This window comes from Lissotriton vulgaris, chromosome 7 (genome assembly GCF_964263255.1).
Source record: "Lissotriton vulgaris chromosome 7, aLisVul1.2, whole genome shotgun sequence".
Lineage (NCBI taxonomy): Eukaryota > Metazoa > Chordata > Amphibia > Caudata > Salamandridae > Lissotriton > Lissotriton vulgaris.
Window position 1 is genome coordinate 405,301,809 of NC_141695.1, and position 16,915 is coordinate 405,318,723.

General features: G+C 42.9%; 1 protein-coding gene across 1 annotated transcript in view; it reads left to right on the top strand.

Moving 5' to 3' along the window:
• PRKCG (protein kinase C gamma) overlaps nt 1-16,915 on the top strand; it is a 1,238,195-nt gene that overhangs the window by 1,043,097 nt on the left and 178,183 nt on the right. The window contains exon 6 of the mRNA XM_086928695.1: nt 8,627-8,783. Coding sequence (XP_086784821.1) covers nt 8,627-8,783 — 157 coding nt within the window. The remainder of the gene's footprint in view (nt 1-8,626; nt 8,784-16,915) is intronic.

Consider the following 16,915-nt stretch of genomic DNA (forward strand, 5'->3'; position numbering starts at 1 on the left):
TAATTGGTTCTCACTGCAACGCAAACTTACTTCTGTGGAAGATCAAGTCAAATTGTTACAGGTTTCCACCCAACAAATCTCTCCTAGGGTGAAAATCTTGAAAATCGCAGCAGACGTAAAAACCTACATATTTATGGCCTAGCCGAAGGTTTGGAAGGATCTAATCCTATTGCCGTCTTTCAGTCCTTTATCCCAAAATTGCTTGATATTCCAGCTTCTCCTCTTTTGAACATACAGAGAGCTCATAGATTGGGTCGTCCTCCCTATACTTCTTCATCTCAAATTAAACCGAGAGGGGTCATACTCTATTTCTTATAGTATACTGACCTATTGAAAGTTTTGCAGGCAGCCAAAATCAAACGTCGCATCTCGTGGCAAGATTCCCAACTATTTTTCTCACAGGACTACGCCAAATCCACTGCAGATAGAAGAAAGAGTTTCCTTGCAATGCGACCAGCATTATGAGAGTTAATTGCCAAATTTGGTTTGATGCATCCTTGCCTCTTCAAAGTAACTAATAAAAATAAAACCACCACATAAGAAGACCCAGGTTTACTCCAAAGCTTTTTTGAAAACTGCAGAGAGAAATCCATGGATCTTGCATGACCATCCTCTTCCTGAGAACTTTATCATTTTTTCATGTTAAATTACTGTTATGTATTCACTTTATCTCTTCCTTATAAATGATAATTGAATTCATATTCTCCTTTTTCCATGTTTTTCTCATTTCAGGTGTTGTCTCCCAATAATCCTTACCTCTCATGGGGGCATATTATCAAAGGATTTATCTCCGTTTTTTTGGCTTTAAAAGCCAAGAAAGCAGAGATAACATTATTTCCCTATCAGCAACAGGGTGCTAACACGCAAATTCGCATGTTAGCACCCTTTTTCTCTACGCTTCACCTTGCATCTCTAATGAGATGCAAAGGGGGCGTTCCAGAGAAAAATAATAGGAGAAATGTTGTTAAGCGACATTTCTCCTATTATCAAGGATTTCGCTAACCCTGTTAGTGATAAAAAAAAAGCAGCGCTAACCGCGGTTAGCACTGCTTTTTTACACCTGGTATTTTCCTGACTTAGCCATGATATCCTATGGAAGGTGGATATCATGGCTAAGTTTGTGAGCCCCTATCATCAAGCTAACGCCAAACTTCGAGAGATTATCATTGGTTTTCCTGCAATAATCTCTCAATTGGCAGTTAACGCGCGGATTTTTATCACTTCTGAGATAAACCTTGCTAATAGCAAGTTATCTCTGCGATAATTTCCGGCGATGCTTAGCGTTAAAAAATGTGTTGCTAAGCATCGGTAGCGATAAATATTGCTAAACGTTGGTAATATGCCCCATTGTTCTTTGCTGTTTTTTTTACTGTTTAAATCATTTCAAGTTTTTTATTGTTTCATTAGGTTATATCTACAGTCATGTATCTATTTTGCGTTCTTAGTGTTCATGACAGATAAACTAATTTCCCCTTTTTCCCATATCTCAACACCCTCCACCAATGTTTGAGTCTTTGGTATGTTTTGTCGCTCTTTTTTTTTTCATTGTCTTACTTTTTCCTCTTTTCTCTTTCCTTATCTCTCTTCTTTGCTCCATTCTCCTCTTTCTCTTATTTGGTTCTATCTCAGCATCATTCTCCCTTCCTTTGTTCTATCTCAATTCAATCTTTATCTCCTCATCATTCTCCCTTCTTCTGTTTTTCTTCAATTCAAAAACTATTTCATTCTAGTCTTTTCTAAATGGTTTCTACATCTCACATTTTTGTATTTATTGTAAAAACAGTTCAAAAGGTTTTACTGATTGATACTATCTTTGAGTCAGTACTTATCAAAACATATATTCTAAAGATTTACATCTCAGCATTCCTCCTACAACATCCCACAGAAAACCTAATTTTTACAGGTGTCTGCAACCAAGTAATGGATCCTTCCTCGATAGCAATCTTAAGGCCTCCTTCACCCCAAACAAATCCCATAAAGCTTTTTGGTGAACTATAGAACAGAGAAACTTGATCGATGCCTGGAGACTTTGCAATCCAATTTTAGCAGAACACTCCTTTTTTTCTCAGCCACATCAGACACAATCCAGAATTTATCATATTTTCATCACACGTAATGTTTCTCAATCTTTGCTCTCAGCTGATATAGGGCCCATCCTCATTTCTGACCATGCTCCCGTTATGATTCAACTAGATATTGTCCAACAATCCACATCCTCCAAAAGATGTCATTTCAATAACTCTTTACTTCTCGATTCCAACTTTAATGCCTCTTTTACCACTTTTGTCTATGAGTTTTTTCAAAATATTCAAAGTGGAGAGCTTCCATTTAGTAGAATCTGGGATGCCTTCAAAGCTACCGCTCGAGATTTCATCATGAGGTACTCGTCCAATAAATGTAAATCTTTTAGAATAAACAACACCCTCCTCACTAAAATCAAAACACCAGAACACATCTTCTACACCTCTAAAATAAAGACTTCTTTGGAAGATCTTATAAATGCAAAGATAGCTTTCAATAAATCCTCGACTGAGAATGCCTCTTTATTTTTATTAAAGACGAACGCGAAATACTATGGTGGCCAAAATAAATCAAGCAAACTATTAGTAAATTATTTTAAGATTAAGCAAAACAGGCTTCACATTGATTCTATTATAGATGATAATCAAACACCAAAGTATAAAGATTCCGAAATTCTTCAGGAATTTGTTCATTTCTACGAATCCCTCTATACTCCAGAAATTATACCTTCAGATACAGCTATTTCTCAATATTTTTCCACTATCCAGAAACTTGATGATCCCTCTCCAATGATGGATACTTTGGAATCTGACATTACACAAGATGAATTAACTGCTGCACTGGACTCTCAAAAAAGACAAAGCCCCAGGTCCTGACGGTGTTACTGTGGAATTTTATTTGCACTTCACCTAATTGCTTATCCCGCACCTACACTCTCTCATCTCCTCTTTCACCTCCTCTTGCAACTCATCAGGATCCTTTCTAGACGCATTTATATGTTTAATACCGAAAGACAGCAAGGACTCTAGATATTGTAAAAATTATAGACCCATTTCGTTAGTCAATGTAGGTTATAAGATTTTCTCAAAAGCGCTAGCCATACGACTAGAACTGCTTCTCACTTTACTGCTCGGCAAGAAACAATCAGGCTTTGTTAAAGATCGTAGCTTCGCAGATAATACAAGATTGTTCTTCAGGATTTTATCTACGATGTCTCACCACTCAGATTCATTAGTTGCAATGGCCCTTGATGTGGAGAAAGCCTTTGATAGAGTCTCATGGCCATTTATATTCCATGCTCTTAAATGGTTCGGCTTTGGCCCAAAAATTATATCCCTGATTGCCTTATTATAATCAGAGCCTAAAGCAGCTATCTTTGCTAACGGTCTTATATCTCCTTATTTCACTCTTCACAGAGGTGTACGTCAAGGCTGCCTTTTGTCTCCTTTTCTTTTTAATCTAGTGTAAGAACCTTTCCTTTCTCGTTTGGGACAGAATCAATCCATCACAGGTTTTACGTCTGGTTCCCAACACATAAAATTAGCAGCCTATGCTTTATTAGTTTTTCTCTCTAATCTACAATCCCTGCTTTTCTACAAGAGGTTGAAGCCTATGGTTTAGTATCAGGATATAAATTAAATACGGACAAGTGTGAGATTATGCCCCTAACTAAATACACTTTTAAAGAAGATTTTCAGATCTGCAATTTTACATGGAACTCCATACATATAAAATACCTTGGCCTTTATTTCTCTCCCTACATACCCACATCTATTTCTCTCAACTTAGACAAATGTATAGATAAATTAAGAACGCTTACTGCAAAGTGGCATCCACTTCATCTCTCCCGGTGGGATCGTTTGTACACCATCAAGATGATGCTCACCCCCATAGTTCTCTATATCATTTCTAATTTACCATTACTTATTCCAACCAAACACTTTCACAAGATTAATTCTTTATTGACAACATTCTTATGGAACAATAAGAAACCAAGGATGACATTACAAAAACTAACAAGACCAAAATCTGAAGGAGGCATTATTTTCCCTCACTTTTTCCAAATATCATAAAGCATTTCAGTTGAAACAGCTATCGCATTGGTTATATGATCACACACCAAACATACCATTATGGGTCGACCTTGAAGCTTCTTTTATAGAAACTTTTTCATTTCAAGAATATCTCTCTATCACTAGTGAACCTCAAAAAAATCTCACTTTAGTATTCAAACATTCCTGTAAATTATTGCAAGCTACCCTTCCTCAAATTACACATGATCTTAATACTTTTCTTAACTCCACAATTTGACACAACAAGCAGGTATTTAAAAAAAACAATATATTGACAAACTTGGAGAAGCTGGGGTCTAATATGCGTACACCAGTTATATGACCAGGGCATACCCCTCCACTTTATGCAAGCACAGAAGTTGTACCATCTACCAGCTTCTTTCAAACACAAATGTTTGAGCTTGCAAACTGCGATTTCAGATGCATCTGCTCAACTTTCACATACACCCTCTTTACCTTCCAGTTTTCTCCAATTACATCCAAAGGCCTCTACCATTTATTCTCGTTTAACACAACTACTCATGAACAGGGATAGATCTAAAATAGAACTCCTTTGGGAGACTGACCTGGGGGTTAATTGTTCCATCTCTTTTTGGAACCATATATGGTTGAAAATAAGAAAATCCTCTAGAGCTGCAGGCAACACCCAAACAATTGTTTTCATTTATAACAGATTACTCTTTACTCTGGCACACTTACATAGGATACATGCCAATACTCCTAGTTCCTGTTGGTCATGCTCTCATGATTTTGCCGACCTGAAACACATGTTATTTGTATGTCCGAATGCTTTTAAGTTTTGGCAACAGGTTTGGCCTCAAATTATCACCATTTTCAAAATCAAAATTCCTCTATCCTTTATTAATATTTTCTTAGGCAGCTTGTCTCCTGACTGGCAGAGTAATCATCCACAACTCTAAATCATTGATTTATTATTAGCAGTGGCTTTTCCGCAGATAACAAAGAATTTGAAAGACACCTCCAAGCTATCATATCTCACCTGGTATTATGCTATTTGCCACAATCATAGATTAGACACAACTCTTCTTTACACAATTTCACTTGCCACAAAACTATTACACCTATGGGCTCCTGTCACACATTTCTTAGATAATAGTGCAAAAAAATCCTTCACTCCCCAGATTTCGTTCCAAGAAGTTGCTAAGCCTCCTTGACTTCCTTTTTTCTTTTTGTACTAGAATTGTTTAATATTTCATCTTAAAACTATGTATATGATACCATCTTGAGATAACATTACACCTTCCTTTTCTTTTATTTTTTTATTCTTCATCATTGCTGTTTAATATGAACCAGACTCTTGCCGCCTTTTGACTTATTTATTTTCCAATATGTTTTTCCTTTTTATTCTAATGTAACTATATATTGCTATTTCCCTTCATTTGTCTATTCACCTATTTACCACTCTTTTAACTAATTATATGTATGAAGTGATGTTCATTAACTTATTTATTTCAATAAATTTACTTTTGAAACTTAAAATCTAGTTTGCAGTAGTGAGTATGGTACTTTGCGTTGTTCAAGACAAGTTAAACCCATTTCTCATGCATTATCTTCATCTTAGTGTAGCACAGTGTTTTGTGCAATATTAACTTAATATTTGATGCTTGTGTACTGTTGCATCTGTTACTTGCATCAATCTAACATCTGCCTTTTTTACACTTGCCTTGTGCAGTGGTCTCTGTTGCTAGGTCTAGTGCTGTAATTGAGAAAGCATTACATGCCATTGCTTACATCCTGTTTCTAAGTCACTGCTGAGTTGTTTGGAGAGCCAGAATGCTATCCTTTACTCAGGTATCAGTATTGTTTGAGGTCATCTCTGTTCTACGTAATCAGCAGAAGTGTTCAGGTTTTTGAAAGGGACTCTGTTTATACTTGGTGGCCACTATAGACCTGAAATACACAGTTTTTTAAAAGTCTACATTTGTTCAATTTAATTGCATGGTAACCAAACGGACTGCAAGTCTGCTAAATTATTTTGTGCTGGCAGTGTGTAAAGTGCTGAGCCAGGTGCATCCCTTGTTCACAAAGTGATATGCTAAGCTATTGCTCACACCTGGACTCCGTTTCTTTGCACAGCAGACAGCCCACTTCATAATGCAGACATCTATCAGCAACTTAACAATCCAGTTCAAAGAGGGGTGAGCAAAGTTTTTCTCAATGATCTTCGTATATTTCTCTCAATGATGAGAAAAAATGCACGAAAGTCAGAAATTTTACAAGTTGTGCTTTTATGTGAAAATCTATGACCATTTTTTATGTGAGTTTAATTTAACTTCATTTTCCCTCACAAATGTTCAGTTGCTAATCAGAAAAAGCTGAGCAACTTTTGCTTTTATATTACTAAAAATCTTACAACTTACTGTTGCAACACAGAGTATTCGAGAGAGAAGCCCACATCCATGTTGAGTGCTGTGAGATTCTGGTTTATGAACAGAGTCCTCGGTCCGTAACACGAGTGATACAGTAGAAAGGCGATCTTCTGTAAATAAAAACATATGCCTTCCGTTATATATAATTGATGCAGGCGTGGAAGGGGATCCTGGGAGTAAGGATTCACATATACGCATTTACTCCCCCGGTGCTCCTAATTAATTCTAATCGGTAAACAGCGCTTACAACGAATCATTTTTTCCGCATGTAATTACAACGCGGTCGTTACAACGTTGTAATAATGCAGACCAGAACCCAGGAATGTCGAAATAATGACTTGCGGGGCCGGCGAGCACTTTCCGTACTATTGCACAGACTGGAGTTGTAATAGTAAATAACACTATTGTAACATCCAGCTCCCTCCCTAGAGCAAGTCGTTGTTACGACTTGCGGGGTAATGGTATGCATTGTTACTACGCGGTTATTGTAATGACTGCCTTGTAATTGAATGCAGAGAAAAGGCATGCGTTCTAATGAGGCATATCCATTCTAATCAATATATAACCTTGACAAAGCCAACAGGTATGGCTTGCCTGCAATACAGGCTCTACAGCTCTACATTTCAACACCCCACACTATCATGCCAGCAAGCGTGAGCTAACAGGAGGCGCTAGAGCCACCAGATGTGCTTCCACCCTCTTGCTATAGCCACAACGTTTCAACAAGAAAGAGAACTATAACAGATCATTCTCTGGCCTTGCTCCCAGAATTTGAATCACCATCCCCCTTGATATAAGACTGACTCCCTCCAGTGTCTCTTTCAAGAAAAAAGTCAAACTCTTACTAATGAACAGATTCCTGGTTTAGATCCTCAACTCTCTCCTCCGCTTTGCTATTTGTTTCTGTTACACTGTATGTACCTTTACCATGATTAATGTTTTATATGTCATTGTCTCTTCATCTTGTAAAGCGCTCTGATACCCGCATGGGTCTAGTTTACGCTACATAAAACTTTTCAAATAAATAAATACAGACAATAGGCTCAAAGTGGCGCAAATATCCCATGCATGCAAAAATGTAATGCTGGAAGGTTCTGTAGCTTTTCAAATCATGACTACTGTTTTCAATAGCTCAGTGTTATCATCAGCAATATGCTGAAGGTCTGCATCTATATTATGCAGCTCATTAGCATGGACACAGACCGCTAAATCTGAATGCAGCCAGGCACCAGAAATGAATTGTTGGTGTTCCAAAAATGCCCTGCAATCTTGGCTCACCTATATTTATGAAAGTTTAATTAGCTACGAATCCGCCTGAAAATTCATGTGAATTGAGATTTGGCATAGTAGTTGTCCTTTTCCTCTATTCATGACTTTTATGTCTTAGCTTATAGGAGGATGGGACAAGGTGCCGGTTATATCTGAAACACAACAAACTCTGGTATTAGTAGCACAGAATAGGTATGCTGCCAGGACTGCACTGGCGTACCGTGCATCGGGCGTTTCACCAGGAGGCTGAAAGGGTGGAAGCAGCCGCAGCCGGTGGTGGAAGTACCTGCGGGTGTGATGTGGGGAGGGGGAGGGGCAGGGTGGGGGATACTAATGTATGGATTACGGAGTTTAACAGGTAAATTAACATATATAAGAATAAAACTAATTTCGTTGCGTGCACTGCATCACCAAATGCGATGCAGTGCGCACAATGAATTTCGTTTTATTTATTTATATGTTTACCTACCTGTTAAACTCTGTAATCCATACATTATTACCCCCCAACCCTGCCCCTCTCCCTCCCCACGTCACCGCCCGCAGGTACTCCCACCACTGGCTGTGGCTGGGTGGAGGCCGGTTTTGTTACTGGGGGCCGATTTTGCAGCTGTGCTGCAATATCAGCCTCCAATAACAAAAGCTGCAAGCACCCGTTTCCAGCCTCCGGGGCCATGCAGTCCTAGAAAAATTCCAAGGCTGCTTTAGGGTCCCAGTCCAGCCATGGATGCTGCATGTTATGGACAGATTTGCTTCCAGCAGTGGTATTCTCAGGCCAGCACAGGCACACTGCCGAACTGTAAAACATGTCTATTCATAGGCTGTGTGAAGTCAGGCCGAGGCTCACTCTGCTTCTCTTACAATTCCGTCTCACAGTGGGAGAAGCTCGCAACCTCATCCCCATGGACCCGAATGGATTGTCGGACCCCTACGTGAAGCTCAAGCTCATCCCGGACCCGAAGAACCTGACTAAGCAGAAAACCAGGACGGTCAAGTCCACCCTCAACCCGACTTGGAACGAGTCCTTCATCTTGTGAGTAGAGTGCAGACCACCTCTGGCAGGCCAGGCCTGGACAGAGCAGTGCTATCAGGGGCTTTTAATACCACGATATGCAGATTCTCCCAAGTGTACTTACCTGGTGATCTCTGGAATGTATATTCATGTGTGTCTAAGAGGTCTAAAGTTTTTGGTAACTCTTGTAAATGAGAATAACTGTGGGTCTATAAGAAAGAATGTCTTTGTGTGTCTTAATGACTCTATGTGTACCTTAGATGTGAGGCATACAATAGGATATTACACAATGTGAAAGAATATCCATCAGTTACTTTTTCTGTACCGCCCTTCCATCATCTGGACCACTTCACAGAGTGGGGAGTCCATATTGTAACCACCTCAAAAAGATTTGATAATGAAATGGCTAACAGCAGTGGTATTAGGACCCACAAGGTCAATGGCTGGTTTGTATTTGTAACTGAAAGCAGTGCATGAAACATTAGTGAAGAAACAAATACAAACCAGCCATTGACCTTGTGGGTCCTAATACCACTGCTGTTAGCCATTTCATTATCAAATCTTTTTGAGGTGGTTACAATATGGACTCCCCACTCGGTGAAGTGGTCCAGATGATGGAAGGGCGGTACAGAAAAAGTAACTGATGGATATTCTTTCACATTGTGTAATATCCTGTTGTATGCCTCACATCTAAGGTACACATAGAGTCATCAAGACACACATAGACATTCTTTCCTACAGACCCACAGTTATTCTTGTTGTTATACATAATCTGTTTAGGGGGCTGTAACTGTGCTGAGGTCGTTAAAATGTCCATTGGACCCTCACCCTACCCGTTTGGTTTTGAAACTCTTGTAAATGCACATTCATTGACGTCATGACACGGATCATATAAAGCAGGCTTGCACACTATTTTAACCATCAGTAAAATCATTTGGTTTCAATGTGCTCCATGCATGCACCGTCGGAAGAATACGATTGTCCCCTTCTGTAGGAGTAGAAATGCATTTCATGGACGGTGGAGCACAGGCTCTACAGTGCCTCTGGGGAATAGTCATTATTTTAACCAGCAGCAGCTCTGTGCCTGTCAGGGCTCTCATAGGAAAGAGGTGTGCCAGGAGCTGATGAGAAACCGTCCCTAACAAGGATGCCAGATGCACTGTTATCTGAGTCTGCTGTGCTCCCTGACATACCCTCCAAGTCAGATTTCGCCTTTTCAGGTTTGAAAAAGCATGGATTGATTCAGTATAAATACATCCCTAGCAGCTTCCCCTCAAAGAGGAGATCTCTCCCTGTCTGATGTTTACTTAGCGGAGGAAAGTAATCGTAAATTGGGCCTCAGTTAACCAACCATCTTTTTACATGCAAGTTCAACTTCCTTTGACCTTCCAGTTCAGGTGAAGCTTGATTACCATTCTAAGATGCTTTGGGGAGATCTATAATTTACATTATTTTGGTGGTTTGTTGAATAAATGATTGTAAGAAACTACAAATTCCCATTAATCACCATCTAGCTAATTGCTGACCTAGGTGGACATGGAGTGGTATTATGGACTCTGTGTGCCACACAGAAATCTGATAAGCCAGTGGCTATCTTTTCAGAATTTCATTTTGACTTCCACTATTTAGACTCAGAGTGCCCATGTACTCCCCAAAACATACTTTTTTATTATTTTGTCAGGAACTGAGTAATGTGCTCTGAGTGCAAGGAGGATGGATTAGTAATCAGGACAGTGGCGGCTCACATAGGGTGTGCTGCGGGGCGGTAGGGCGGGGGGCAGGGTGGGGGTAGTAAACTCAGACATACAACGGAACAGAGGAAAGTAATTATTACTTTCCTCCGTTCCATTCTATGTCCGAGTTTACTACCCCCCCCCCCCACCCTGCCCCGCCCCGCAGTACACCCTATGCGAGCCACCACTGAATCAGGAGGATGATCCAGCAGAGATCTGACATTTTACAAGCCACCTTTTCCTTGCATTTTGAAAGATGTGTTCTGTGATACTTCAATACCTGTAAGGCAGATGTTTCAGACCTCAGGTGATGTGATATATTTCAAGAAAACTGGACCGAAATATTATCAATCCCTCAGGTCTTGTTGAATGGTACAAAGACATGATAGCCTTTCTACTTTAAGAAGGCATATTGAACCTGTAGAGGAAAGAAGATAGAAAAGTATTTTGCATACAGTCTGCATGCTTGCAGACTGGTTGTGTGATGAAACCCCACATGCATTTACCCTGCATGCCTTTACAACGCAGTCACTAGCCACAATGACTTGCTTTAGGGCGTGCTGGACTTTGGAATGGAACAAATTATTATTCCAACTCCCTTCTATGCAACAGTAGGGAAGGTGTTGGACTTAAAAAAACAATAAATACTAGTCCAACAATGTGCACACTAAAGCAAGTCGTTGTAACAACTTGCGTAGTAAAGTAATGCGTGGTAATTTTGCTGATGGGGTAGTGACTATGTTGTAAAGGCAGGACATTGTTTGACTGCGGGGTAAAGGACGTTTCTCGTGCCGACCAAATCAGTCACTCTGCAACCCATGGGCCACCTGGGGCCACAATATACATGTGGTGCACTTTTCTTCAGTGCGTTGGGTGCACCTTTAAAAAGGTGCGCACAGCCCAATGAAGGAAAACACACTGTGTGATGATGAAGGTGATGCCCTCAGGGCAGCCGCACACTCACGATGCCCTCTGGGAGACTGCATTCATGTGAAAAGCGCAGCATTGCCTTAAAGCCGCTCCTTGTTTTCACAGTGCAGGCAGCAACCTGCCTGCAATTTGAAGGGGGATTTGAAATTCCCTTTCAGGCGGGTGGATGTCTGGGGGTACATGGGACCTCCTATACCAACTCCAAAGGGATGCTCACAAGGGCCGCCTTGGCAGTGTGCATCATGAGAGCTTCTTTGCCTCTTTGCCTGCGTCTGTAATACGGCGCTGGTGTAGAGACAAAGTAATTCCCTCATTTGCTCGGAGCACCCCGCCATGCAAATGAAGGACTGCCCCCTGAAGATAGTGCTGGTGCTTTATGTGAGCCAGCGCTATCAGTATTACAGAAGGGGTTGCACAAGCACCTGCTGCCCCTTCCGTAATTCCAAAATGCCCCTGGGGCACGCAAAGTGGGTGCAAACACCTGTTGTGCTGCCTGGGCACTTTGTGCAATAAGGCCCCAGGTCTCAACTGGAGAGCAGCACATGGAGTTACTCTCCTGCTCTCTTGAGCCAGTTACAATTTCTTTGGATGGGTGCAGCTGCACGACAGGCCAAAACGCCGAAGCCCCTTAGTGAGAAAGTGATGACCTAGAACTGGGCTGAGGGCGCAGGCCATAATTTACTGAAGCACTGGGATACCCCGGGCAAGGTTAAAAGTGATACCTCACCATCGAACCGGAATCACATTGTTCAGCATGATTACTTTACCTGCTGGATCACTGGATTAAACACCCTAGCCAAAAAGTGCTACATGGTTCCCAGAAGGCCTAGGAGGGGTCAGACAGGATGCAGATGGTTGAAAAGCAGATGGATGCAGAGAAGGTAGTAGAATTGCTTGCATAAGGGCGCATTTGCTTCTCCATCGAACAAAAAGAAAACTTCCTTGGCAAAATATATCAAATATTTAAAAATGTTAAATGAGTACAGCTCTTAAAGCCTTAGCTTGTGTGTAATTAGCAGCTCAGCCCTTTACTGAGATAGGCCAACTTCTCAAGCTAAGAATAGTTGACCTTTGCGCTTCTATCTAACGTCTACAGGGGAACAATCTTTCAGCATTCTCTGGATATGGAATTTCCCTCCAGATATATTATTGGTCTGAAATACAGTGTCAGAGAACCAAATACGGTATTTGGTAGTAACATTGGGCCACTGCATAACACCTTTAGACCCTTGCATGGATACTGTAATAAAACTGTTCACTGATGCGCTGACCTTTTCCTTGACTTACATTGTCAATTGGATTCTGGACCTTGGGAATATCTCTTCATTTTGAAGTTAGCTGCAATGACTCCTTTCTTTAAAAAACAGAGAAGTAGATGATCCCACCAGCAACTGGCCTATCGCAAACCCTGCTGTGGATTTCACTGCTTTTAAATCCTGATTCATTGCCTCTATTGGCAAAACTGGATTAACACATCCATCACCGAATTAACAGCAGTTTATCTCAGCCAAAGTCCTAATACATTTAGCCCACCATTCAAAGGCAGGTGCTAACAGCCCACAGCACCACTTTCCCCGCAATAGCAGCCGTAAACAACTTCGCCACAGAGGACCCCCGCAACTATCGCTAATGAGATGCAGAGTAGGCGTTCCCGTGGCAAACCCCGCGACAACAGCACACCTCAACATTTACAACGACCAAGCAGATCGGCAATAGAAACACAAAACATGAGATAAGGAACGTTAGCAGCAGGAATTTTACACCTGGTCTGACCTGGTGTAAAGTCGGACGGCAGCCTGCACCACTATAGGGAGCCCTGCACAGGGCGTCATCGGAAGGGCAACAGATGCCATGAAGCAACTGAACATGCAGAATGGACACCCAAGATTGCCACAAAACCCACCCGGCACAAACCCCACCCCCCGGATCACCACAGTGGCTGCGCAGACAAACACAGCGGTCCCCCAGGAAAGGCACCTGCCTCACAGGCCCAACATCTGACCATCTCACTGTCCACTACAGGCTGAAAGGAGCAACCATCCTACGCATCCTGGCCATCATCGCCCAACAGGCCAACTGTACCAACACAGCGGACAACCAACATCCCACCCCACACCAAGCTGCTGGCTGTGCACCACATGTTGGCCCCTGGCACACCCTAACCAACACCCACCAGAGTCGGTGGAGTCTCACAGACAGCCACATCCAAAACCCCGACACCTGTCCTGGACATCACCATCATCCTGGCATCCTCGTCCTCGTATGGCCAACACAATGTGCTGGAACCACTGGAGACCAAGCAAGGACCACTATCGCCCTAGCCGGATGCACGCATTTGAGGGGGCAATCCACAAACACACTTCAAACATCAATGTGCAGGCAACATCATAACACCACAATTATCTTGCCTCCAAATACACCGCTAGTGTGCATGATCCCTTCACCCTCCAACAGTCCAACAGCAACTAGCCGGCCCAGGATGGCACCAAGGAAAATGCACTGCCCCTTGGTAACTTTCCAATTAACACCCCACTCACCTCAACACCACAACCCTGCAATCTACAATTCTGGCAATGCAAACGTCACAAGTCCCCAACCAAGATGCACAACAACATGCCCACCCAGCAGACACGATAGAACAACTCACAATGGTAACTTGGGCAAGCCGGGAACATTATCAATCAACGGAATCTCAGCCACACCATAGATGAATGTGGGGCGAGGAGGCAACCAGGCATTTGAGAAGGATGCAGTAGACCCATGATGGGGAAAGTTCACAATGCCAAGAGAGGCGGCGAGGTGTTGAACAAACCGCAGTATGCAGAACACACCCATATCCACGGCGACAACCACCTTTGGTGAATGGAGTGTAGTGGACAGTGGACGTAACCATGTCACCCCAGCCAGTGGGGGTCCTTGCAGAAATGTTGCCTGTTACGCCCTACCCGCAAGCGTGAGCAGAGTGGGATGGGCCGGCATACACCAGGCCAGCGTAGGGGTGTTGTTCCGTTGCCAACCAGCCAAACACCGCAGGAGTGAAGAACGTCCCAATTCCCTACCCGCGACGTGTCCCCCAGCACCCACAGATATATTCAGGGTGGTGGAGAACACAACACCGGGAGAAGGTGGGTAAACAAATCAAGGGAACCCAAGGTCTTGGGGAACACAGCTCGCCTCCTCTTGTTTCCTGGTAGCAGACTGCTTGACCCAGTCGAGACCACTATAAAAGAAGAAGGGGGACAAGATTAGACAAACCCCAACTGCAAAACCAGTGCCAAGTACACACACGAACCACCAACCTCCCTGCTTACCCCAGTAAAAACACGGGAGTAGCTTGATACGAGTCCGGAAAACAATCCACAGCTTTCGTATTGGTTCTTTCTTGTGTAACCCCGGACCAACCACGCCCCCTCGGGAAACACCGAGAATGACAAAGGGGGTGGTAATAGCAAAAATACACAAAGAAAAGGACTAAATAGGGATAGGGGAAAAAAGGTGTCTAAGGATACATAAGACACCCAAAAAACCCCTGTCTTTAAAAATATACACGAAGGTAGCACAAAAAACGGCCGTTATTCAGCTCCTTCGTGAAACCACCCAAAGGATACACAACAAGAGGTTTGCGTACAAACAAAAAATAAAAAGAATGAACAGGACGCCCGTACACAAGGAAACGCAGCCGCGTATTCCGAAGCGTCACCGAAATTACAAAACAGGTCCCCACTAAGGGTTCAGAATTGCCCAAAGATTTAGTAAACAGGATAAATGAGAAAAAGAGGGCCAAATGACCACCCTCTAAAGGCCTGCTGTAAAAGACCTCAATGGAAAGGGAACAAGGTAGGAAAACAGGAACTGGAAACACACGGCAAGGGACCATCAAAGAAACCAAGCACCGGTTTCCTGCGGGCAAGACCTTTTATAGCGAGCCCGAGGGAGCGTCCATAAATTCGCATATGCACTTGGCACTACACGCTAAAACCAGTGACCGGGGGTCTAGACAGAAGGCATCCGCCCTCCCTGAACCCCAACAGTACCCCCCCCAAAAGCCTTCCCATCGGCCTAGGCTTCCCAGGGTGTAGTCGATGAAACAGACGTACCAACCGGGCAGCATGCACCCGACTCGCTGGAACCCAAGAACGATCCTCGGGGGCATACCCCTTCCAATCTATAAGGTAGTACAACCGTCCCCTCTTCTTCCTGGAATCCAATACAGCCTTAACCTCATACTCCACATTATCATCAATCAAAACAGGAGGAGGAGGTGGCAACTCTTGAGTAGTGGTGACATAAGGCTTCAACAAAGAGGTATGAAACACAGGATGGATACTATACTCAACCGGTAAGGTCAACCTGATCCCTACTGGGTTCACCACCTCCTGAACAAGAAAGGGACCCACAAACCGAGGCTGTAATTTCCTTGGTCCCGGCAACCTTAGGTTTTTCGTTGCAAGCCAAACCCTATCTCCTACTGCATATAGGGGAGCTGGGCGTCTATGCCTATCTGCCTGTGCCTTCATGACCCTTTTTGACTCAAACAGCTGTTGTTGTGCTTTCTTCCAAATATCAATCAAATCCCTAATAAGGGAGTCCACTGCAGGCACCCTCTAAGATGGTTGAATGGGAATAGTCTTGGGATGGAACCCCATTGAACAGTAAAACGGTGACATACCTAATGCTGAGTGCATACTGTTATTATAGGCAAACTCAGCCACAGGAAGGGCTTGTACCCAACTGCCCATCAGCAATGTTAACAGACATCGCAAATACTGCTCCATGGTTTGATTTGTGCGTTCCGTTTGCCCATCGCTTTGTGGATGGTAAGCTGATGACAACCGTACATCCATTTTCAGAGACCGGCACAGGGCAGTCCAAAAGTGTGATACAAACTGTGCCCCTCTATCTGAAACGATGGCAGTAGGCACCCCATGTAATTGAATCACTTGTGCCATAAAGACATCAGCTAATTCCCTAGACGTGGGAAACCCTAGCAAAGGAATGAAGTGTGCAGTTTTAGTGAATAAATCCACTACGACCAGTATGGTCGTAAACCCTGAATCAGGCGGCAGATCGGTCACAAAATCCATACTGATCGTATGCCAGGGGGAGGGAGGCACTGGCAAAGGGTGCAACAACCCAGATGGTGACATGTGCAAGGACTTACCAACAGCACACACTGGACATGAGGCCACAAATACCTGCACATCGTGGGCTAAAGACTTCCACCAGAACCAACGCATACACATCTTCTTGGTCTTATAAACCCCGGGATGCCCAACCAAAGACGATGAATGACAATAAGTAAGAACCAGTGTACGCAACTCAGGGGGCACAAACAGCTTATTGGCTTGATAAAACAACCCATCCCTTAACGTAAACCCAGGTTCCGATAGCCACGGAGCCAGGTCCAACTGTTTCATCTCTTCCTGCACTTTAACCACAAAGTCATCCATGGAGGCACAACCAACAATCTTTTCACTTGGTATCATAAAC